This window comes from Carassius gibelio, chromosome B9 (assembly GCF_023724105.1).
Source record: "Carassius gibelio isolate Cgi1373 ecotype wild population from Czech Republic chromosome B9, carGib1.2-hapl.c, whole genome shotgun sequence".
NCBI classification, from domain to species: Eukaryota; Metazoa; Chordata; class Actinopteri; order Cypriniformes; family Cyprinidae; genus Carassius; species Carassius gibelio.
The window spans coordinates 2,412,747-2,439,049 of record NC_068404.1 but is presented as its reverse complement, the minus strand read 5'-3'; the positions used below and the strand labels follow the sequence as shown (position 1 = coordinate 2,439,049).

General features: G+C 38.6%; 1 protein-coding gene and 1 long non-coding RNA gene across 2 annotated transcripts in view; one reads left to right on the top strand and one right to left on the bottom strand.

The window, feature by feature from the left end:
• LOC127965380 (uncharacterized) overlaps positions 1-23,411 on the bottom strand; it is a 32,051-nt gene extending 8,640 nt beyond the window's left edge. Inside the window, exons 1-2 of the long non-coding RNA XR_008155291.1 lie at positions 23,267-23,411; positions 22,788-22,858 (exon numbers count right to left, since the gene is read on the bottom strand). This is a non-coding gene — a long non-coding RNA (uncharacterized LOC127965380). The remainder of the gene's footprint in view (positions 1-22,787; positions 22,859-23,266) is intronic.
• Positions 23,412-23,546: 135 nt separating this feature from the next.
• LOC127965379 (transcription factor Sp9-like) lies at positions 23,547-26,040 on the top strand. Its single transcript, XM_052566181.1, has 2 exons — positions 23,547-23,676; positions 24,254-26,040. Exons 1-2 carry the CDS (start codon positions 23,656-23,658, stop codon positions 25,550-25,552), a joined length of 1,320 nt encoding a protein of 439 aa, XP_052422141.1. The 5' UTR covers positions 23,547-23,655; the 3' UTR covers positions 25,553-26,040.
• Positions 26,041-26,303: the final 263 nt, after the last annotated feature.

Genomic DNA, 26,303 nt, shown 5'->3' with positions numbered 1-26,303 from the left:
TGGTCCCTTAATGCTGTTTCTCTTTTGGTAATCTGTGCAGGGTTGTCTTGCCCTGGCAACCAAAAACACACTTCTTTTGTGACTTTTCGCGACGCTCTCGCTCTGATCAGTGAATCGCTCTGATCAGTGAAATGTGTGCTCAGCCTCGCTATACGGGAGTGCGCGCTCTTTCGGCAGAAGTGCCTTAGGACCCATATAAGGAAATTCCGCTCCATTTAACGTCACACAGACCCATACTCGAAAGAAACTTTCCGAAACTTGTGACAAACCGGAAGAGGTTTTTTTGGAACAAAAATACTCCTTCAAACGTACAACTTAATTTTTGAAACTTTGTCCATGTTTAGCATGGGAATCCAACTCTTTAACAGTGTAAAAAACTCAGTATGCATGAAATAGCATTTCACCCCCCCTTTAATAGTATAGTTCAATAGTATAGTGTCATAGTATAGTTCAATAGTATAGTACCATAGTATAGTTCAATAGTATGTGTCATTGTATAGTTCAATAGTATAGTTCAATCGTATAGTTCAATAGTATAGTGTCATAGTATAGTTCAATATTATAATTCAATAGTATAGTTCAATCGTATAGTTTAATAGTATAGTTCAATAGTACAGTTCAATAGTATAGTCTCATAGTATAGTTCAATAGTATAGTTCAATAGTATAGTTTAATAGTATAGTTCAATTGTATAGTTCTACCAGAAAGACTCGGGAGATAGAAGGATGTACGAAGCATACATTTATTGACAGCTCAGCGAGCACAATTATAAATTTCTTTGGCCGAAGGCCCCGTCCATGGTTCGTAATCCGAGGGTAGCGAATCTGCATTTCCTGCCTGAAGACGAAGGCAGGGGTGCAGCCGACCCCCCTGGAAGGTAAGGACAGGACCATCCTGGTGGTGGTGGGGAGGGTGGAGATTGTTGTCGCGTCGGCATTCGCAAACTCAAACATGTGTAAGTACGATCTTTTATACAGGAGTATAAAGACGTGATTGGATAATGATGAAGGTAATTAGTGACGAAGTGATTGAGTCTTCCTGGCAGAACTTAGGCTAAAGCTTCCATTTCAATAGTATAGTGTCATAGTATAGTTCAATAGTATAATTCAATAGTATAGTGTCATAGTATAGTTAAATAGAATAGTTCAATAGTATAGTGTCATAGTATAGTTCAATAGTATAGTGTCATAGTATAGTTCAATAGTATAGTTTCATAGTATAGTTCAATTCAATTAACATATTTACTGACATATCGCTCAGAACGTATTCATATAAAAATTATAATTAAACTTTATTAGGAATACTACTCGTGCACAATGCATATTTCTCAATATTAAAGGGTTAGTTCAGCCGAGAATGAAAATTCGTCCATCTTCTACTCACCCTCGAAACATCCTAGTTGTATGTGACTTTCCTCTTTCAGAATAATCCAATCGAAGTTATATTAAAAACTGTCTTTGCTCTTCCAAGACATTCAATGGGGGTAAGTGGGTATTTGTTGTCAACTGTTCAAAGGACGTGGAATAAAGTGCGTGCATCTGTAATAAAACGTCCCTCACACAGCTCTGGGGGTGAATAAAGGCCCCTGTAGGGAATCCATTTGTTTTTGTAAGATAAATATCCAGATTTCAAACGTAATAAACACTTTTTTTCCCTCACTTCTGCTGACTGTTGGGAACTGGAAAACGTGAAGGTGGAAGACAGAACACGTATACATCATGCACGTGCCTCTGGGAAATCTAGGAGCAAAGGAAACAACTTTAGCAAAGATTCTATTCCGAAATTCCATGCTTCTAATCATGACCAGCGTGATTTCACATCTTCTCAACTGTTGACAACAAACACCCGCTTACCCCCATTGAAAGGCTTGGAAGAGCAAGGACAATTTTTTATATAACTTCAATTGGATTATTCTGAAGAGGAAAGTCACATACACCAAGCATGCTTCGAGGGTGACTAAAAGATGGACAAATTTTCATTCTTTGGGTGAACTAACCCTTTATGAGCCACCCTCCACCCTTAAAACCTGACTAAGGTGCCCTTGTGTAAGGCACCGAACCCACAACTGCTCCCCAAATGACACAGCATAAATGGCTGCCCACTGCTCTGTGTGTATGTTCACTGCTGTGTGTGCACTTTGGATGGGTTAAATGTAGAGTACGAATCCGTGGATGGGTCACCATACTTGGCTGTATGTCACGTCACTTTAACTTTAAATGCAAGATTAAAATTTATTTAAAGTTTATCTGAAGTATACTTGCAATAATTCCACTTCACTATCAAATATACTTCAGTATACTGTATCTTTAGTTCAGCACTTTTTCTGCACAATTAAAGTGCATAAGCACAAAAGTAGTTGTTCGAGTTCGAATTAGTTGTTAGCAGACTTTAACCAGTTAATATACTAACTGAACAATTGCAAGGTATTTTTATTAAATACATAAATGTATTTGTAGTATACGTAACATGACATAAATATTTTTCAAATATATTTTAGTATATTTTATTTTTCACTAGGGGTGTTCTCAACTGTATTTAATGTTCTCTTATAGTGTACGTTTTAAAAGAACTGTACTTATATATAATATAGAAATAAAGAAAAAAATTAATTAATGAAATAAAAGGCCACTTAAGTGTACTTAAATTGAGCACAATTTCATTTCTATGTTTGTTAACACACTTAAGTAGACTTATAATATGCATTTTGTAATGATGTAAAATTAAAAGTTTTACTTAAGTGCGTGTTTTAATAATATTTGTTTCTTCATATTTGAAAGCGGTACATTATTTTGATATTTTGACTAACACTAAATCACATGTAAACTACTTGATCTTAATTTTAATAGTACTAAGTTATTCATCATCACATTTAACATTTAAATATTTTTATCAGTACTTAAATGCAACTTCATTACAAACGTGTAATTGCAACTACATTTAAAAACATGAAAAGTCTAGACTTGACAACAAAGTATATTTTAGCTCATCTTCAATATTTGTTAAATAAATTATGAAAGTACTTCCTACTTAAGTAGGTCAAAAAGCACTGTTTTTATAAGATGAGGAACAATGTAAATCTAGACAAGATTCATTCAAATAAACACTCATATTCACACAGTCCTGGTGAGAAAAAAAAACACTGTAGCTGTTGTCCCTCTTCATACCGCGGTGGTCTCTTTACACGGTGGAGCTGTGTGTTTGCTGCATGTGTGTTGGTGTGAAACTCAATGCAGTGTAGCGAGTGTAGGGTCCTCTGATCATAATCAGGGTGTATTGTGAAGGGTCGTCCTGGCAGTGATTAGATAATGAATCTCTGAGACACTTAAGTTCTGATTCAGTTCAATTGCTCACCGCACACACAAAAAGCTAAATTGTGATTGGTGCGGAGCAAGAACCAATCACAGCCCGTGTTACAGGTCTTCGCAGAGGTATTGAGTCACGAGTCTGACCACTCACTGCACTCGGAAGGGATCACATGACCTGCCATGAAGTTTTTAATAATTCCATGGAAAGCCTGCATGCAATGTGAAACCCTAAACAGTAGCACATTACACAACCACACAAACACACACACGCACGCTGTATACATGCATACACATGCTAAGCTTTTACAGTCCAAACAATGTGTTTGCATACAAAAATAAGCTGAAGTATTAGTGCTTTCAAGCTGAAGACAGTATATGTTGATTAAGCAACAACATTTTGCAATTCATAAATCATAGATGCCTGATGACCATTCATCACGCGGGAGGCATGTGTGGCTACGATCGGCATGTGTGTTTTTTGTAGTAGGCCTGAGGGTGTTTAGCTGACACCTCTCTGGAGCCGGCCGATGACAGCACAGGTCCTGCATGCAATACGGCATGACAATTATTCACTCCCATCTATCTTACATGTCACTCTAAACGATGTCAAACAAGTTTGAGCTAGAAAATATTGATGATTCACTTACCTTAACCATGACAAAAAACTGATTTTGCCTATATAATTATTACCCAATTCCCTCAAATTCACAGATATTCTAGCAAAACTGCTCATAAAATCTCTTTACTTTCAACCAATTCTATATGAAAATAAAACAAACAAAAGCTTTACATTCTATCAGTTCCAAATGAAAACGGTTTTATGATTCTTTTTTGTCAAAACAACATTTCTTTGCACATAGAATAATGGAACTCTTACAAAGCGAGGCCTTGTTTTGTTTCGTTTGTTTCATTAATATCTAGAAGCATGATAGAACGTTAAAAAAGTGAATCTTTAGTTTTGATTTGCATATGGAATTACGGAACTGTTACAAATGTAAGCTATCATTTAGTTTAATTTGTTTATAGAGTCATAAAACTGAAACAGAATCATTTGTTTAGCTTTGCATAAAAAATCATGGAACTGTTACAACGTGAATCTTTAGTTTTATGTTTTGTTTTTATGGATAGTCAATTGGATCATGGAATTTTATAAAGCAAAGTTACTGTTTTATTTTGTTTTCTGTTTTGTTTTGTTGATAATCTATAGAATAATGGAATATTAGAAAGTAATTTTTTAAACTTAAAATAAAGGATTTTTTTTAACTGCTTTATGTTTCTCTGTTATCAAACTAAATCTTTTGTTTTGCAGATATAGAATCCTTTGTTTTCTTTTGTTGATAATCTACAGAGTCATGGAATATTCGAAAGTGAAGATTTTGTTTGGCATATTTTTTTTTTCTTGGTGTATTGAATCTTGGAACTGCTACAAAGTGAAGATTGGTTTTGTGATGTTGATAACGCATACAATCGTGGCATATTAGAAAGTGAAGCTTTGGAATAATGGAATCATGGAACTTATAGATTTAGGTTTTTGTTCTTTTTCAATCAGTTGTAAGATTCAATATGTTCTCAAACAAAACAAAAGCTTTCATTTTTGAATCAGTTGCATGAATCCATATGCAGAACAAAAAAAGGGTTCCTTTCTTAATTTTCCAAGATTCTATGGGTTATCAACAAAACAAAACAAAAAAGCATAATCATCGTAATAACTTGGAAATAATTTTGATAACATATTATTTGTTTATTATATTAAGTCTAAAAATAATCTTTAACATATCAGGCGTACATTTCGCCTATGAACAATTTGAAATATATGAGTCAAAGTTTCATGACATGATCTATTAAGCATTGTATTTCATCTTAATTTTATTAATAAAATATTGTATAAGGCTACTTTGCCCTGTGTCATATGCAAGGTAAAGTCTTGCACTTTGCAGAAAGCTTTCATGACGTTGTCTGGCTGTCCTGCTGAAATGAAGTTATCCAATTTCTGCGCGGCTAATGAGGCTGTTTTGGTTGCTCTGCTCTCTCTGAGGTACTCCACAGTATAAACAGTTCACTTACCCCACGCAGAAAGGGGCTAATCAAGGGAATTATTGTTTTGCTGCTTCAATTTGCCGGTTCCCAGTTCTGCAGTGATTGGGTAGAAAGTGTGCTATTGTTCTCTGCGTTAATGCTTGAACTTTAAGAAAAAAATTACGCGAGTCATTCCTGGATGGCCAGAAATATATCTGCTAATTTAAGCACCATTGTATTTTCCATATGTAATTTTTCAAGGGAATCTCTCTTGGGATATTTTATTTATCATTTCACACAGGGATTTCTTCAAAATGTGTTAGTCACAATATTCACTAAGAACACCGTATCTACTGAATTTTACGATAACTATGCATTTATTACAATTACAATTTATTCATAATAAAAAAAAATTGTTAATTAAAGAAAAAATTGATTCTGAATGTATTTGATTTATTTAAAAGCAGTGGGGAAAAATTATATGTATAAAGTATGTGTTAGTTTAGTTTGCATTTTTCCAATATTTACATTTCCCAGTAAGTGAAAGCGTCTGTTTGATGTTTGAATAAACACGGATCGCAGAGGACAAGCCGAGGGGAAATCTCCACAATTAGTCCTTTAACAACAGGTTGGGTGAAGTTCTCTGAGAAGACTGCACTTATGAGGGCACGGCGCCACAGCCAACCGCAAGAAAAACCGTAAAAAAGAGCTCTGGAGGAGGGTGAGAGAGAGAGCGGCCTCAGAAGTCAAGTCTATCTGGCAATTACCATTTTACTGCTGTTCTTTAGTTACTGTATGTTTAGAAGGGCCATTAGCAGGTGTGCCTGGGCTGTCTGACCCAGCAAAAGCCTTCATCTTTAACAGAAACAGCCAAAGCCTCGCTGAGAAACGAGATCTGTAGAGCCACAACAGCAGCAAATACAAGTGTTCATGCACACCGACACACAAAGTGCCTGTGAAGAGATCGAAGTTTTTTTCACAGCACAGCTGTGGTAAAAAACTGAATTGAACATTTTAAAAAGCAAACTTAAATTAAAGAATTTTAAAAACATGTAATTTATGGTCAACTCAATGCATCTTGTGCATATTATTGTAGTTATATGTATTCAACAACTGTGTGTATACATTTTTAGGGAGTATGTATGCATAGGTATTTTCCATAGTCATTTACATATTGCATATTTAATGTCATGTAAACACAAGTATCTGCAATTTATGGTCAATTGTAATACATATGTATAATTTTAGTAGCTTTGCCTGAAAAGATATTAAACTTTTGTCTGTGCTGCATAAATAGCTAGATGCACCGAAGATGTATTGTATGGTCTAAAACCTGTGATTTACTGTTCATATTACATCAATGTGATGTATCTGCATACATGGTTTTTGTGGTTAAAGCTGCACAGCATGATATTTACTGAGGATTCGCAGAATCACAGATAGGCTATTCAGTGCGACGCAAGTCCATTATTAAGCAGAAAAACATACGAGGCACTCAGGACAGATTCTGATGCCACAACTGTCTCCTTTGTTGTTGGCGGCTGCGAGATCATGTGATCGACATCATTCACTCAAATTACAGTGCTCAGCGGCAGTCCGCTTCCTGTGCGTGTTCCCACACGTGAAAAGGGAAGAGCACATCTAGATCACTTGCATTCCTTGGCTCGCTGTTAAGATCTTCTACATGAATGTGCTGCTGCAATTGCCCTGGCATTCAAGACCGTAAAAGCTACTTTACGAGTCTGTCAGAAGAAGAAGCCATTCGTCTACACAACAGCAAAATAATCTGGTTACATACACAAATATAATGGACTCGCCATGTTTACAGAGTGCAAGCAAGGCAAGTTCTCAAAGAGACAAACTGCTAACATTTCAGACACCACATGTAGCTTGAAAATATCTCATTTGTTGCAGGCCAGAATGTTTGCTCTCTCCCTAGCCAAGACGGTGGAAATCTTTTCCCAAATACTTCATTAACATAATATTATAGAGGCCGAAAGCGCCGGTAGATGAGACATTGAGAGGTTTCACTTGACAGGGAAGATAACCTTTCAATCCGGCTCGGAGATTCATGCAGTCAAAGAATAGATATATCAGGACAGTCCCAGATTTCATTAGCCTTGAGAGACAATAATGGTTTTCATTCGTCTTTCACGGGAACGCTCGGTCTGTCATTTCCCTGCCCCGGCCGGTGCGTCTGAGAGCGGCTTGATTGAAAGGAACCATCATATGCACATCCGTGTTGTCCCACACCATTCCGAGAGCAAACCGTTTTAGATCCTTAACTATAGCCGCCGCTGTGATTGCTCAGCCACCGGCAATTTCCTAACCAACCACCACCTGAACAATGATGTGTTCAGCCCTCTGCTCTCCAGGCTTTCTGAGGGGGAATCATCCCACAGTTTGGAACGAGATCTCCATAGCAACTCCTCTTTGAGGGGTTTAGAATCACCAGCCAGTAATTCTATGATCATCAAGCACAGCCATTCCCAAGCGTTCTTTTCACAGCGGACACGGGGCGGTTTGGGGAGGGAGGAGGAGGGAGGGAGGTTGAGGCTGTTCGGAAATTCTACAGTCTATTTCAGGCAATTCATCCAGCCAGCCTCCATTAGAATTCAAAATATTTCGACCTTCAATCACGGAGCGTGTTATGTGCAACTGCTGCGATCTCCAGTCAAGACGAGCGACCGTTTTAGTCTAATCACCCAGGACGAGGCAAGGCAGAGAGAGACTCCTCAATCGGAGACTAATCAAAATGCTCGTTTTAAACGCTGACAGTCTCTCAACACGCGCCGCCGGATTGAAACCCCCTCCTCTCTCTCGCTCTCGCCGCGCCTGTCTGTAAATGGCGCTCAAAATACAGTAGATTTTCTCATTGACTGCAATCACATAATTCATCGTGGTGACAGAGTGTGTAAATGTTGTAGTGTGCACTGTACATCGGGAGGATTTCTCCTTGTGCTGTGACATCAGTGTATGTGTCTGTCTAGTGCCTCAAGCACTTGTGTGCACTTACGCGGAAAAACGGTACAAATGCTCTCGATGCTTGTGGGGAAAAATAAGAGCTGAGAACAGGCCAAGCTGTTCCTCTCAAAAAACCTTTAAAACGTTTAAAATGAACGACTTGCTTTTTGTGTCGTCCGAGATGCAAAGGATTGTCAGGGTGTTCTACACTGAGAAAAAATACTGGTGTAGGATCCACTCAGAAATTTCTAATAAATTTCCCAAATAATTCGTAACTATTTTTACGTTTTGTCAAATTAGTGGCGAATTGGTATGAATGCAAGAACTCAATTAATTGTGCATTTTCATATGTTACACCCAGCCCATCACCGATCGAGTTATAGGTTCAAGGGTGAACCTATATGTTTAGGGTCAGATTTACTAAACAGTGTGCAATCCCATAAAAGTGCTGAGGTGGAAAGTTCTGCAGCTGATCTACTGACAATCCGCAAAATAAAGAAAACAGATAAAGTTAGATCCTTTTCATAATGATCAACGCAATCTACTATGAACAGTGCAAACAAGCAGAGCCAATGATAATCAGGCACAAACAATACATGCATGCAAATTGGGTTAAAACATGGGCTGCATTCGAAATAGCATATGACCCTACTATATAAAACAGTATGTGAAAAAAGTATGTCCTAATTTATAGTGCTCATAAAAGAGTAGTACTTCCGGCGTGATTCTGTGTGCATATGATGGAAACTTTAATATCCCATGAGGCCATGGGAGAGGATTTATGGATGGCAGTGAAGTGACACAACTGACGCTGGTCACATGACAATGACAAAACGGCGAGGATGCGTCCAGATTACATTCATACTACACACATTCATGCAATACATACTCTTTTTGAGGTCGCAAAGTAAACACTTATTCAAACAGAAAGATGAGCACAGAGTAATATTAAAGTGAAAGCCTGGATTACAGCGTGACAACATGTGTTACATCACCTCTATGCACTTGTTAACATTCTTTCAAACTGCCCCTGGGAAATAAAATTACACAATTGTCTTCCCACAACAAAGAGACGGCCACTGGTTATTGTTGCATGTGGACAGAATGTTATCTTACTAAGGACATATGTCTAATTATGCCACACCTGTACCACATCACACAGCATCTCCCAGAGATACACTCTAAAAAATAAAGGGGCTTCACGATGCCATAGAAAAACCTTTTTGTCTAAATGGTTCCATGAACAACCTTTAACATCTGAAGAACTTTTCTGTTTCACAAAAGGTTCTTTGTGGCGAAAGAAGGTTCTTCAGATTATAAAAAGGCAAGAAAGAGATGCTTCTTTAAAGATCATTTGACTGAATGGTTCCTTGTGGAGCCAAAAATGGTTCTTCTATGGCATCGCTTGATTTTTTCGCCTTATTTTTAAGAGAAATATGGTCAGCTTCCAGCAGCTCCAGAGGTGCAAAACCCAGTTCAGGATGTGACTATATTAAGACGTTTGAATCTACCACATTGGCTTTGTTCTTCATTGTTTGGCTTGATACCAACTCTGTGTAAACACAACGGGATTTCTGCACTTCTACAGGAGTGTAAGTCTCTGTAACATAACAGTCGTCTTCAGAAGTGTCTATAATTTCACAGAGCTGTATTTGATACACAGTCGTGTGCAGGTGCCAGTGTCAGTAGTGATTATAGAAGGTGTGCATTTAGAGAAGCCAAGCACAACAGTGACGATCAGCCCATGTGAAAATGCATAGCTCTGGGGAGCTTTGGGCCATGCACAGGGCTCGAGCAAGAATAACAGAGCGGCATGGAAAGAGACTCATAATGTGTACCAGACTAAGGCAAATGAGATGGGAAGATTTCTACACTCACAGACAAACCACAATTCTCCCAGCTTAAGTAGACCGTCGGTTAGCTACCGTGAAGCTCTTTCCGAACATGAGGCACGCAGAGGCTTCAGTTTTCAGCGCTCAGATCCCTAAACTCCTCTCTAATAGTTTTTGGAGGCTCAGAGTGAAAATAAATCCACTGTTTACACAGCCTTTTTGAAATCATTAGAGTACCAGAAAATCTCGGCAGGGTATAGGGTTGAGCAACATTTCCTCGTACTTCAAAAGTCTCTGCAAGAGCCTGCAATTCCAGTCCAACCGCTGCCTGGCTCCAATCACTTGCTGATAAAACACACCCTGTGTTTGGTTACAGCCATACAGCCACCAGCGGTTAAACCCATGAAACAAGCATGACTATCATAGAGAGACACAACGAATGAGTGACACCCTCTTATGTCCAAAAAAATGATCTAAAAAGGGTTCAGATTTGTCCAGATGCTTAAATCTTACATGATACACAGTTGGTTTTCAATGATCTAGTAAACTCCACTAGGGATTCAGTTCTCAAGGGCTCCTAAGTCGTGGTATTGCCGGCCCGAGACTCGAGCCCACAACCCTAGGGTTAGGAGTCAAGCTCTCTAACCACTGGGCCATGACTTCCCCAAAGTCCTGGATAGTGGTTAGTGCACTAAAAGAATTCAGCAAATTAGGGAAATGGCCCAAACAATATAATTATACATAATGTAACTTGCACAGTCCAATTCTTGCAGGCTGTTTCTGAATGCTTAGTTGAGGAGGATACAGCAGATCACTGTAATCTGGCATACTTTACTAGGATTGTCGAGCATCGTCAAACCTAAAGAGATCCAAACACCAGAAATTGAGTCATTTAATCATCATTCCTTAAATTACTGATAGCATGGATCAAACGAAAATGTACGCAAACCAGTTTTAAAAATATCACAATATAATAATATAATATCATATGGATTGCACATGGCAAATAGATATTTTCTGAATAAGACACAGAAAGGAGGTGTGTTTTCATGTAAAAGGATGATTTTTATATGCAGGATGCAAGTGGTAGATGAGTTCAGGGTAAAGTAGTGTCTGGTTAAACTGGATTTGGGTGGTTAGTGAGTAAGATTTTCGCACTGAAATAACATGCAAAAGTGTTGGGTCAACAGTCTGATTTCCAGTTTGAACCTAGTGTTAAATGTAATGCTGCAACAGACAATTAATTTGATACTAATAATCTAAGAATTATTAAATACTGACTAATTGTTGATTATTTTATCAATTAATCAGTAGGCTTTGGTGCAGTTGTGGTGTAATGGATAGAGAGTTGGACTTGAAAGTTGTGAGTTTGAGTCTCAGGTTGGGCAGCAAATCACTAAAATTTTGAGTTATGCATATCCATATACATAAAAGCTGCTTCATAGCCGGAAATCAAGCTGTAACTCTAACCGAGAGCCACACTGACACGGTTTAAAACTGAAAAGCTGCTTGATTTAAAGCTGAGTTAGTCGCTAAAAGTAAAGCGTTTATTGAACTTCTTTTTACCCCAAATAAAGAATGCAAAATTATATTTCTATTAGCATTTTTTTTTTTTTTTTTTTGCACTGGTTCAACTTCATTTGCATCTCATGAGTGTCTTGTTCTATTGAATTGCATCTGAAGTACAGTGGTAATGAGTCCTCTGCACAATCTGACTTTGTTGCAACCTAGAATTAAACTGCTGGTTTTGTCAGGTAATTATTTTGACACATTATTTCCCTGTGTAAAGCTGGTTTGACACAATCTGCATTATAAAATATGCTATACAAATAATGGTGACTTGACCTTACATAAGGTCGTATGAGATCAGACCATCCAACCACAAAAAATATTTTCCAACAATGTTTTATTTTTATTTTTGTGTCATTGTTGTTGATAATGTCGACCATAATCTTTCCAACCCCAGTTGAATGTTTCATGTGAATCTTGCGAGACTTTTCACAGATCGAAGGTAACCATCAATACATGACCTAGTAACACAGAACTAAACCCAAACGTGACCTCTGACAATCATGCTCATAACCAGCAGTTTTCTACACTAATCCTATAATCAATCGAAATGACTTTTCCGGTTTGCCGTAAGGCATGAATGTCTGCATAACCTTTTATATAAAACCAAGAAAAGCAGCACGCTCACACATATTCTGGGAGATATTTGTGCCAAAGCAAAGTTTTATGTTTTACACTCAACGTATTTGGCAAACGTTCATTTCGATGCAAGAAAAAGCGTGTTCCCACTACCATATAATCAGGAGATAAAAAGAAGAGCCCTGGATGTTGAAACATGTCCCTGCTGACACTGGATAAAACATTTCTATAATTACAAAACAAAGACAGAAATTGTTAATGGTTAAGTGGTGGAGGAACCATTTATACTCCATGGAATCTGCTCAAGGAAAACAATGGCGGGTGAAAACTGTGAGCCGTAAATTCATAAAAGAAAAGTGTCTGTTTTATGGGCTGGTTTTCCAGTTCTATTCAAAGGCTTTGTTTACAACAAAGATTTTTTAAAAAGGAGCTGGATATGGTTAAACATACAAGGAGCCATAAAATACAGCAATATCGCAATGAATATTTAAAATAATATATGTGATGGCGTTATAAATCACATAAAAATAATATTTGATTCAGCATATTGGCTCAGTGGAAGCTCCAAAAGGGATTTGTGGAGAAACATTTTAAAAGAAATGACAAACTAAAGTATATTCCAATTACACTCTATACATAATATGAGCAATCAATGTAAGACTGATCTGCAGTACTGGGACGTTTGGATTTAAAATGTAATTTAAAAATTTTACCTAACAGCTGGGTTAGTCCATATTTGGCCCAAAGTTTGGTTGAAACAACCCAGCATTTTTTAGAGTGCAGTGGTTTTCTCTGTAAAGTTTTCTTCAATGCTGGAAACCTCCAAGTGCACTTGCTATTACACTATTCAAATGAAGACCCTTTGGCTTTCAGACAATGGAAATGTGTTGTTATTTGGGTGGTTTCTTGTCAGGGACCACAGCGTCAACAGAAAAGTAGGTTAACCTCAAGAAATGGTTCACATATGAAGTCATTACTACATATAGACTGGCTTTCATACTCAGGACTGCACATCTGCAGCACGTGGATATACCCAAAGAAAACAATCACTTCCTCATCTTCCACATCTGCATTGCACGCAGCTCAGGAATAATAGTTTTCACCTGGCGTCTGAGGCGCACATGAGACGCATAACACAGTGTAAAATATGAAAACCTCTAAGAGAGCCTTTAAAAAAGTTTCCAAAGGTAAGACTGACGCAGCCTGTCTCGCCTCACAAGGGCTGCTGAGCATCTGTCAGAAAATGGCCTCAGAGCTGCCTTGACACTTTTATTCCCATGTCCAGCAGTAATGCCAAGCAAAGAGATCCACTAAACAATGAGTATAAGCGCTCGGTATTGTAACCCTGTCCCCTCGGCCTCAAACGGCACATCCACTAATCAGAGCTCTTCTCCAGTAATGGGAAAGTCAATGGCTGCATACAATCAGTAAACAAATTCTGCTATTTTTAAAAAGAGCCTCCGTCTCCATTTTAGTGCTGGCAATTTAAATTATTCTACCGTGTAACACCTTAATTGTGTAAGACAAAGACGATGTCGAGAGCACAAAAGAAACATGAGAGGAGCGTAATTTCTGTGCTGCCACGCAGAGATGACATGTGATAAGCATTGAGTGTGGAGCGCTCCGCCGATGCCAAATGACAGTTTGTAGTTAGTCGCCATAATAAGGCTGAGACAAACAGTTTGTCTTTAAGCTGTTGTGAATGGCAGCCTCTTAATGAAGATAAAGAAATGCAGTTAGGAGCATATCAAAGTCGGGCCGTGCTCAATTCTCGTCTTGGATTTCATTATTGGCAGTTAAACAAAGCGGTTTTCATTTGCAGCATTTAAACATTGAGGGTTGCCTTTCAAGGATATTGATCTTTTTTTCAGAGAGATGGTTTTAATCCACTGTTTCTTCTGGGAATGCTGTATTTATTATGCTGTTGTTAGTGGCCGACTCTGCCTTGCATTCAAAAGCCTATTAAACTCAGATTGGAGTTTTGTGGTTTTTGGCCCACGTCTGTTTACTCAGAGAACATTTGCATGTTAGTGCACTCCTAAAATATGACAAAATTAACTTTTAGAAGATTTGTACTGTGTGTACAATAGGACACACTGCAATGGTTTCTTTAAAATGTTGCTGGTCAGTTGACATCATCCAGTCCTCTTATTTTTAACCTGGATCTGGTTTTGGTTTCGAGTTGGATGGATGGCGTCAGTAAGGTTTTATTTCATTGATTGATTGAAATAAATTAATACTTTTATTAATTAAGGACACACTGAATTGATCAAAAGTGACAGTAAGTGACTTTCATACTGTTTAAAAAAACACATGCTTTTGTTTTCCATTAAGGTTTCAATAAAAATCTTAAGCAATACAAATGTTTTTAGAATTGATATTAATATGAATGTTTCTTTATCAGCAAATCAGCATTTCAGAATGATTTCTGAAGGGTCATGTGACACTGAAGACTGAAGAAATAATGCTGAAAATGCATATTTGCACCATATAATTAAATTATAGTTATTTTAAATTGTAGTAATATTTCACTATATTGCGGTTTTACTGTATTTTGCATAAACATCTTGCGTTAAAAGGACTTAATAATAATAATAAAAAAAATTTAAAAAATCTTAACAGCCTCAAACTTTTGAACAATAGTGAAGGTAGCAAAGCTGTTTTCTGATCTGACCTGACTGTACAAATAATCCAATATTCCTTCAACACTTTTAGTCAGCAGCTTGTAAAGGCAACTTAAGTACAAAAGAGTAGCAGCTTGAGCATTATATAACTTCTTTATGAGTATCTGCACACAGTTTAATATGACTTTGTTATCGTGCAAACTTCTTTCTGACCAAAACTCCACACTCTGAATCATGTCGGCCCTTTGTGATTTCGTGTTAAGCAACATGCCAACATGTGGGTGCACTTTTGTGGATATATTTCTGAAGACTCCTGTACACTGCTGCGATGAGTAACCTCCATGACGAGGTAGCCATAAAACTATAGGGAGTCACTGCATTGCTCACGGTTACTGTGTGAGAAGGAACAGGTGCCGTCCCATCCCGACTCGGCCAGACAGACGCTCTCAGTCATGACTCAACTCCCAACATAAAACTATTGCGTGACAGGAAGCCTTTACATAGCGCACACACCTTCTTGACAGAAAAACATATATTACATACAGCACATCCCACACACAGAAACCATCAGAGAAAACCGAGACAAGAAATCTCATCAACAATATCACCCGCTTCTGAGCCCAGAAAAAAAAAAAAATATATATATATATATAATTACAGACATTCAGTGTGGAGCCAACTGAATATTCAATTAATTTTTAGGGCTGTCAATATCGCAATATCCACAATGAAAGTTTGTGTTTAGATAATATAATATGGGCAAAATATGTAATATTTTTATATATAATATAAATCATATTTAAAATATATATATATATATATATATATATATAACAAAATATATACGTGTGTGTGTTTACAAATACATTTAAATATGCACATACATATACTGTATTATGTAAATACAAACTTATTTCGTTGAAGCAATTAATCATGATTAAGCAATTTGACATATTAAATAAGATCAGATAAATAAAATAAATATTGTACTGCACAGTTAAAATGTTTGAGTGCCATTAAATTAAATACAAAATATAAAACCAAGCATTTATTTACTTTTACCAAATTCCTCACTTTTTTGAAAAAGTGCACTTTTTAGCTTAGCTTAGCATAGATCATTGAAACAGATTAGACCGTTAGCATCTCGCTCAAAAATGACCAAAAAGTTTCGATAGTTTTCCTATTTAAAACTTGACTCTTCTATAGTGTTGCTTTCATCAGCGAAAATTGACTGAATATCGACGTCAACGATCCTTTATCACGTGACAAAACCGAGACGAGATGCAGCAAAAAATCCTGGTCATGTGACGATGACTATAATTAAATGTATAATGCAATATTGTTGATGAATAAAAACGAGACTAAATGTGGTTTACAAAATAAAAACTATGCTAAAATGTCTGTTCATTTTCGCTGACCAAAATATTATAACGTTATTTCATCTCGTTTAGTCGCGTTGCTATTATTATTTTGCAGTCTTTGTGTTTCCTGTGTCTCAATTCAGGGGCTGCATCGGTTCATACTGCGCTGACGCAGGTGATGTAATTTCCTTAAGCCCCACTCGTGACATTATTTAAAAGACGTCAACAAAAAAATGATGTCTGACACAGAGCATGGGACCTATGTGTTTAATTCTAAAATGTTTGGCTGATAAAAGAAATATTGTAAATTCAAATCAGAGCATTTTCTGTGTCTGGAAAGGATGTATTCTTGAGTCAATGGGTTTGGCTAAAAGAAAAATGTTATTTTTGTCTATACTACTAGGTACTTATACTATATTGAATTGGTTAAATATAATTGCATTACTAAAAAGAGACTAAAATTCAATGTTCATTGACTAAAATGTCTAAATGTCATCAGTTTTCATAGACTAAAACTAGACTAAAATGTCATGCCAAAAACAACACTACTCTTCTGTAGTTAAAGTGTGTACTAATACTGACGGAAAATGAAAAGTTGTGATTTTATAGGCTGATATGGCTAGGAACTATACTCTCATTCCAGCGTACTAATCAGGAAACTTTGCTGCTGAACCATGAGTGTAGCAGGTTCAGTGATATTGCACAGCTCCTGAAAATAGTCTTAGTAAATGATGTAACTACAGAAGAGTCAAGTTTTAATTAGGAAAAATTTCAAACCTCTTTGGTCATTTTTGAGCGAGATGCTAACGGTCTAATCAGATTCAATGATCTATGCTAAGCTAAGCTAAAAGTGCTACTGTCAGACCCAGAGATCGACTGAATTGATTCGAAAACGGTAAAACTCAACTGTTAACTCTAGGGGAGATGGAAAATTAGCCTATTTTCAAAAATAGTGGGGTGTTCCTTTAAAAGCACACTTATCAAGCAAATGAATAGATAAATGTATACATGTGAGTGAAACATGGTTGTAGTTAATGATATGGATCATCTAAATGCATTTTGGAGCCACTGTAAATAAATGAAAATAAACATCTATAGGAAAGTGGCCCAGTGGGTGCTGGTCCAAAAAAAAAAAAAAAATCAAGTTAGCAATGACAGATTATAATTGTTCGATTAATAATTTTATAGCATTGACAGAACTCCAAAAAGCATACGGCCTCATATATTTATTTCTTAATCTTTTCCCTTCATTCTTGCACATTAATTGACTATGTCTAGGGCATAAAGAAAGCTTTCAACAAATACAGACAGACAGATGCACAGCGTGAGACAGAAAAACCCCATACCTGGCAGGTGTGTGTGTGTGTGTGTGTGTATGTGTGTGTGTGTGTGTGTGTGTGTGTGTGTGTTTGTGTGTGTGTGTGTGTTGTGAGGAGGGCAAAAGGCAGCGTTGGTGGTGCCTGGATTCAGTGTTTTTATCTGGCTCAGTGATGCGGAAGAGAAAGCCTTGAGATGCAGAGCTGACTTCCTGAAAACAGAGACACAGCGCACACACTGACATGACGGTCATAAGAACTGTATAGACACTAAAGAACATTGTCTCATTTCCAAAAGACAAAGAAAAATAACATATGACTCCGAACTGACGCTCTGCTATTATTCCAGCACAAAGCCTGATAACAAGGCCTTTAATCCCATAATAGATCTGTTGGATTTGGGATTCAGGGGTAAATAGTTTGTGTGGGTGGAGTGGTGGAGTGAGATCACGGCCCCATGTTGATCAGGATGAGCGATTTCTGCAGCGTCTGAAGAGTCCTTCACTCGGGGAAGGGTGTCTCCTCCTCACCTGCTGCTGGGAATGAGAATCACTGCTTGGTCGAGACGCAGAAACCAATAGGGCTGAAATTGCTTTAGATTGATGACATAGGGCTCGAGGTCTTTCGCTGTCCAGAATAACGCATCCAATCTGACAGCAGAATATAATTCAAGGGCACTTTAAGAGTGACCTCTAAAGTAGTGAAGGAACCTCTATGTAAACAGCTGAATAAAACACTGCAAAGCTGTCAAATCTGCTTGGACTTGCTATATATATATATATATATATGTGTAAGTATATATGTAAATATGTATGTAAGTCGCTTTGGATAAAGGTGTCTGCTGAATGAATAAATGTAAATGTTAATATATGTATGTATGTATATACAGTATATTTAAAAAAAAATTGGTTTGACTTATACACACAAACACACACACGATCCAACCAAAAATTATCCAGACACCAGACATTATATTTTTTTTAATAGTGAGTGCAGGGTGCTACAGTTCATTTATGTAAGTGAGGATTGCAAAATAAATTGTGACATACTGCACCCAAAAATTATTTATACAGTCGACTACCAGTAAAATTTATAAAAAATTGTTTAACTCTTGAGTTCTTGTCATATTTTATGAACCATTTTCCAAACTATAGCTAAACTGTTAAAGATGTCTGAATACATTTGGTTGGACTAATATATTTATAGGATTGGTCATGCCACTGAAGACTGGAGTAATGATGCTGAATGCTGAAAATTAATCTTTGCATCATAGGAATAAATTACATTTTCATATATAAACAAATAGAAAACTGTACCAATATTTAAAAATATTACTATTTTACTGTATTTCTAATCAAATAAATGCATACTTGGTAAGCAGAAACAAAGGGGGGGGGGGGGGGGGGTCATACCCCTTGCAAATGAAGTTTGCATAGTGTTTGCACTATGCTTCGTTGATGGTATCAGATGGAAATGCCATAGTACTGAATGGATTTTCATATACTACTGACACTGTGCTTAAAAAGGCCCTTAAATAAAAATAAAAGACAGAATTGTCTTCATCTTTATGGCAATACATGACGCTGTGATGTAGCAACAGCATCTTAGCATCCTCATACACCATGATATTTAAATGACAGAATCATGACAGTGCTCTCTTTTTGTAAGAGCTGTGTAAGCAGTTTAATTACATCTTTGTAACAAGTTCACAGCAAACCGCTCGCGTCTCACGAGATCTCGAGTCCAAACCCAATTGGACAGAGCCGTCAGTCACACGGTCACTACAGAGATGAGCAGTGGTGGACCACAGCACCTCTTCCCCACAAAACCCATCCCTCTGCGCCACAAACTACAGGCGACAGCCTCGTCGTGTGGCGCTCGAGCGCTTCTCGCTCGGCACCTGTTGGCGCGTGTGTTTATCTGAGCTGGATCCTGACAGAACCAGCCCCTCTTGATTGCGACTGCAATGACAGACACGTTTCGGCTCAGAAACGCGACCTCGCGTGCTTAATGCATTGCTTGGGGATTTTTTTTTTCTTTCTTGTTTTGTTTTGGTAAAGCTGTTTTTTTTTTTTGGGGGGGGGGGGGGGGGGGGTAAAAATAAATAAATAAATTCAGTATTTTTTAATTATAAATTATATATAACTAATATATTAAAAAATGCATTAAATATAATTATAATATAAATTTGAATACATAAATACATTAACGTGGAAAAAAATAGCAAGATAGTAGCCTAGGCTATCCCGCAGTTAAATAATCCCAAAACGGCATTAACATTAACAAACACCTAGAGGAAGTAGGAAAAAATGTTATCATATGGCATACATATGCAAATTTCCAAGAAGTAGTCATGCATTCTGTGCGCAGTGTCACTGTTGCTCTACTGTGACAGGAGGAGAATAGATAACATTCACTGGCCACTTAAGAACAAACACGACATCCTTCGACATGACCCGCGCGCTGCAGAGCGATCCTCCACTGGCTCTTCGTCTGTGAGCAAATTATGAAAGAATATAATGTGCACGGATAAGATCACCATGTTTGGATACTGAAATGGCCACAGAAGGCTGTAACCCCAGTGATCTGTTCCTCCTGTTTTTCAGATAGAGAGAGAGAGAGAGATGTGAATAAAACCCCCTGAAATGCATCTTCATCTGACACTACAGTTTATAAACACTGACCAATTTGACAAGTGTTAGTTTAATACGCGACTGGTTTAATTGCATAGTGTCAGCAGTTATATTAATAGCTGTCCTGCCGTAAAATCCGACGTACAGAGGAATTGCAGGTTTATTTGGAAGCGAATGTCACGGCGGACACCGGTGACCTTTGCGCTTTTCCTAAAACAATAGTCCCACACCCAACAGAGATGTGTATAGCTGTGTGAATAAACTAGCAAATGCCTTGTATGCATGGATCTGCAAAACTCGTTATTGCATCTGTGTCTTCGTTTTACTAAATCTACCAACTGAAATAATTGAGGGAAAATGTTCTGCTTGGAAGCACAAAGGCGTTTCTCTTCAGTGCGCTTTGTTTTGCGCCACCACGTTCACAAACCTCGCGTCCATTCATATGGCTTTATTAAAAAAAATAACACAGTTGCACAGAAGAAGACTTAGTCCTCAGTGTTTGGTTAGAGCCTTGAATCACGGTGAGCTCATTTAACATGCTTGAACCTGTCAACGGACTTAACAAGTGTTGGTTTTATTGTCAAAATCATGAAGTGCACAAACACAAGATTGTGTTTCTACTGGCCACAGAACAGTTTTTTTTTCCAGATAGAGATATTTAATCACAAAAAAAAAACGTGCGAGGTGCACTGACAAGTGACATTTGCAAGAAAAAAAAACATCAACTGACATTGAGTTAATATTTGTTTTGACTCTCTTTGAATTGTTAGGGGGAGGAAACCAGGATGTTTGGGGTGATCAAGTGAAGGACCTGTAGTAGAGAGGGATTTAAAATGAGCCAGATTAGTTAATTATCCACAAATGCGCTTTTCCTCTTAAGGGTGGGGACAAATTAATCCCAGCGGCAACCGAGAAAAAATCTCCCCTGAAAACCGCTTTCTCCCTCTTGTGTGCGAATACAGGGCTTCTGGAGCGGCCCAGACCCTTTTAATGAATAGGTCCGGATTAATCATTCATCTCGCGCTGTTTAACGCTGTGATGGATGTATATCGTCACTCAGGCTCGAGACAATAGATGCACAGCGTTTTGTTCTTACCAAATAAATCACTCACATTGTTTAAGGTACATTGATCAATCTAATGACTTGTAATAGGCTCCTAATTACAACAGAAAAGTGCTCGCAAGCCACCAGCCGGACTGTGCTTTTTAATATAAATCTAGTTTTAATTTAAATATGCAGAGCATAAGGTCCGGTTCGTTTTGATGATCAGAATGAGCCTAAACTAAGTACTAAATTAAAATTATGATAGTATGCAGTGACATCTAAGTTGCTTAATTTTAAACGAAAGACCTGATTTTTTTTCTTCTTCTTCCAAAAAATAAACAAAAATGAATGTAGTTTTAACCAATTACAAAACATTTAAATGTGCCGTTTAATGTTTATTTTTTTAAACTTTATTGTAAAATTGAGCTTTATTTAGATTATCCGGTTTGACACATAAATGGTAACAGGAGCAATCAGTCCACAAATTAAAATAAACCACTCAAAGTGAATATATACATTTCTATATGAATCGCGAGTAGTTTGTTTATTGGTCTGTTTTCATCAGCCTCTAATATTGGACACATTTCGCATGAACTGGTAAGAAAAGCACATCAGATGCCCCAGTTTTATTTAATTTGCAGCAGTGTGAATAGACAAGCAGTACATGCGCATACACGCATATCTAAATATGTAACCTAAACCTCTCCGAGCTCGGGCCAATTTGTTTACGCTGAACAGACGTTTAATAGTGTTAATTGTTCCTCCGTCAATTTGCAGTGATTTGCGGAAATCCAGCGATTCTGGAGCCTCCAGCACTTGTATTTGAATAGATTGTTTTATACTCCCCAGCTCTCTCCATAGGAGGGGATTTAAAGCGCAGCGCTTCGGAGTAAATTGCATCCAGCCTGACTGGCAGCGTTCAGCCGCTATAATGGAGCATTATTTGGTCATTTTGAATACAGTAATGCACAGCGTTTCGGCTGGGCCATTCTCAAGAAAATTGCTTTAACTTTTAAAAGGAGGCGATTCACTCCAAAGCAGGCCATTGTTATATTGTCATTACAGCCTTAAATGTTTTAACAAGCAGCGCAAGACACTGCTAATGCATTGATCTTTTTATATAAAAAGAATTACTGAGAAAAAAGAAAAGAAAAATGGTCATAATTAATTATTTGATCTGTTATTTATCCAAAAGATTGGTGTGTATATATATATATATATATATATATATATATATATATATATATATATATATATATATATATATATATATAGTTTTTTATTTAATTATGTACAATTTAGCGCTCAAACTTTGCATTAAGAATTCATGGGTTATATAAATTATAAGAATAAATATTTTGTAACATTTGTTTACGGTTTTTGAGTCATGTGCTCGCGTGTTGTTCTGAAGGTATGGTATGAAAGGAAGCGCGAAGGTGAGCGCGCGCATTAACACCCCAAACCCTAACCTGCGCCCCCCAACACCCCTCCCTCTTTCTCTCTCTCACACACACCAAACACTCTCAACAAAAGTCTAACACACCTGTTGTGGGATCAGTGGTGCCCCTCCGTCCTCTTCCCCCGAGATCCATCCTTGCATTTCATCGACTGGCTCTAATTTGAAAGTTCGACATATTTTGGAATATTTGGAATTTTCAATAAGTTCAAAGCATGAGAAAAACATTCTTAAATGTAAAAAATAACAGCATTAATTAATAAATAAAAAGACAAGGACGCTGACATTGCATGATGCTTATGATTTTGTATCCTCTCAAAACAATAGTCTATCACCTTATAATAACGCCAACGAGCCTAAACAGAAATATCATCGTGGTTTTAATCCATACATCAAATAAAAAAATAACTAGGCTACTACAAAATAACAACATCATTACAATAATAACGCGGTCGCAGCTGCAGACGGTTACGCGCGTGAACCTTTAATTTTAAGCATATCCGTTTGCAAACCGACACACAAAACAGACATGGATATCATGCATAAAATCAAGATGAGCCGCTTACCATCGGAGGATGCCTATTAAACATCAAAATAAGCTGAGCACTATATAGTCTGTGCAGATTCTGCGCCTTGATGGCCATATGTGTGTATATATATATAAAACGATGAAAAATATCTGATGGCTTAGCTATTGCTTGACAGTGGGATCAGTACCCCAGTCATTGATTGACGTGCAGCTTTAGTATTTCTGTCATGGTGGCGTCGCTCATTGGTCGGATGCGTCTCGTCGCGCGCTCAGATTGGCTGAGTATTGCAGCCAGCTGTACTTCAAAGCACGCGCTCACTATACAACTCGAGTAGAGAGAGTAAAGCTTCAGCGACTGTGCCTCAGTCACACTGGAACACTGAGTCATTGTTCTCTTCCACTAGCTGTCTAGGAAGGGCCCTGGATATGGCTACGTCTATACTTGGGGTAAGCAAGAGCTTCTTTATTTTAATTCGACGCATTTTCGTTCTTTGTGTTGCATTAACGGTACTGACATTTCAGTGTTGCTTGCTTGCTTGCTTTCAAACTTTTCAGTGGCTTTTATTTACGTTCTTAAAACGAATGATGCCACAAGAGAACACTTTCAACTTTCACAGAGAGATTTTAATTTTTAGGAGATCAGCTTTTGTACTTTAAATGAAGGCTGAAACCAATGCGCTGATTTGAAGATGCTATGACGAAAAAACTTGAAAACCACGTTCAGCGAAACGAATATTTCTGGATAATAATAATAATAATAATAATAATAATTATAATAAAGCAATGAATTCATTAGTCTATTAATATTCCTTAAGTCAGCCTATTAAAATATACTACGGTAATGTAAGTCTTAAAGACATGACAACTCGTACAACTATTTGGAATTACAGCATGGAAAAAAAATCGCGCTTGTTTTGGTTTTATTCGGGCGTTCAGTTAACACTTGCTGGATTGTTTGATTTTCAAAGCAGCCCAACTATGTTTTACAGTCTAGTAAAGTGCCCTAAACTTCTCATCCAAACAGGAAGAGCCGCGGTTTGGAACTACCCCTTTAGCGATGCTGGCTGCAACCTGCAACAAAATTGGCAACACCAGTCCTCTCACGACTCTGCCCGACTCCAGCACGTTTTCCAAAGGCGGATTCCATCCCTGGAAAAGATCGTCGTCGAGCTGCAACCTGGGCTCCAGCCTGCCCGGATTCACCGTCGCCACAAGCCGAAGCACCTCGGGACTATCGAGCAGCACCGGCTCGGGAAACAGCGCGTTCTGCCTGGCCTCGACCTCGCCGACCTCCTCCGCGTTCTCCGCCGAGTACAGCAGCTTGTTCTCCAACACGGCGAGCGTTTCCTCGCAGGAGTCAGGACAGTCCGCCTTCATTTCCAAAGTTCACTCGTCGGCAGAGACTTTATATCCGCGGGTCGGCATGGCGCACCCTTACGAATCGTGGTACAAGTCCGGCTTTCACTCCACCATCTCTGGCGAGGTGGCCAACGGCGCGTCCACGTGGTGGGACGTGCACACGAACCCGGGCTCGTGGCTCGAGGTGCAAAACCCAGCCGGCAGTTTGCAAAGTTCACTGCACTCCGGAACCCCCCAAGCCATCCACTCGCAGCTCAGCGGCTACAACCCAGACTTCTCCAGCCTTACGCACTCCGCGTTCAGCTCCACCGGCATCAGCCCCACTGCGTCGCACCTCCTCTCCACCGGCCAGCACCTGTTGACGCAGGAGGGCTTCAAAACGGTGATCCCCACTTACACGGACGCGTCGGCCACTAACGCTATGATCTCCGGCGCCAGCTCGGGCATAGGGACCTCGTCCAGGTCCTCCAGGAGATACTCCGGACGCGCCACATGCGACTGCCCGAACTGCCAAGAGGCGGAGCGGCTCGGGCCTGCGGGGGCCAGCCTGCGGAGGAAAGGACTCCATAGCTGTCACATCCCGGGCTGCGGTAAAGTCTACGGGAAAACGTCTCACCTCAAAGCGCACCTGAGGTGGCACACTGGCGAGAGGCCCTTTGTGTGCAACTGGCTTTTTTGCGGCAAACGGTTCACCAGGTCAGACGAGCTCCAGAGGCACTTGCGCACTCACACCGGGGAGAAACGGTTTGCTTGTCCGGTGTGCAACAAGCGCTTCATGAGGAGCGACCACCTGAGCAAACACATTAAAACACACACCGCTGGAGGCGGGGGCAAAAAGGGCAGCGACAGTGACACCGACACCAGCAACCTGGAGACGCCCAGGTCCGAGTCGCCCGAACTGATTTTAGAGGGTGTGAACCCACGGGTCACGGTCAAAGATCAGTCTCCACACCACGAGTCCTGAGCTTGACCTCAAAAGGCATGTTTCTCGTTTAGGTGAATCGAGAGAAGGAAACGGGTCTGGAGTATGCGACAAACTCTGACACTGCAAACGAGCACTTTCAGTGCCACACTGGCTATTCCTGCTGCGCACAGCCACAGACGAACGCTTTTCCTCAGCTTTCAGGACGAAAAAGTCTCGTCGAGGCTCAGTGGACATTTGCCTCGGGAACTAAATAACCACGGCTGCCGGCTGAGCTCACTGTGTACATATATCCACAAAATGAACGTGTTATTTTCCTCTGTAAATGTTAATTCTGATTGTTTTGTGGTGGATCCTGAAATTCAGGGAGTTTGCTTTTCCTTTCGTCGCACTTTGTGGATGTCAGTATGTATGTTACACAGCTATTTAAAATTCATTTAACCATTCCTTTACCTTGCTAAAAATATATAATGTACAAAGTCACGCTTACAAGGCTTTCATTTTGTAATTAAAGGGATTTAAAATCGAAAGATTGGGTTGTCTGGTGCAAATGTTTTCGTGAGGCTTTGCTACAGTCTCAGCTGTAATTGTTTAAAACCCGCGCGTAATTATTACGCAGCTACATTTATTTACATTTTAGAAAAATGGAACCACTGCAGACTAAACATCGATACTGTTGCGCTGATGTAGACTCGTTTCCCCAGTGGGGAAAAATCAATAGTTAATGCCCCGGAAAGGCATCTTTGTCCAAATGAAAATCTTGTTAAATAGTGTTAATTATGACTTGGAGCAC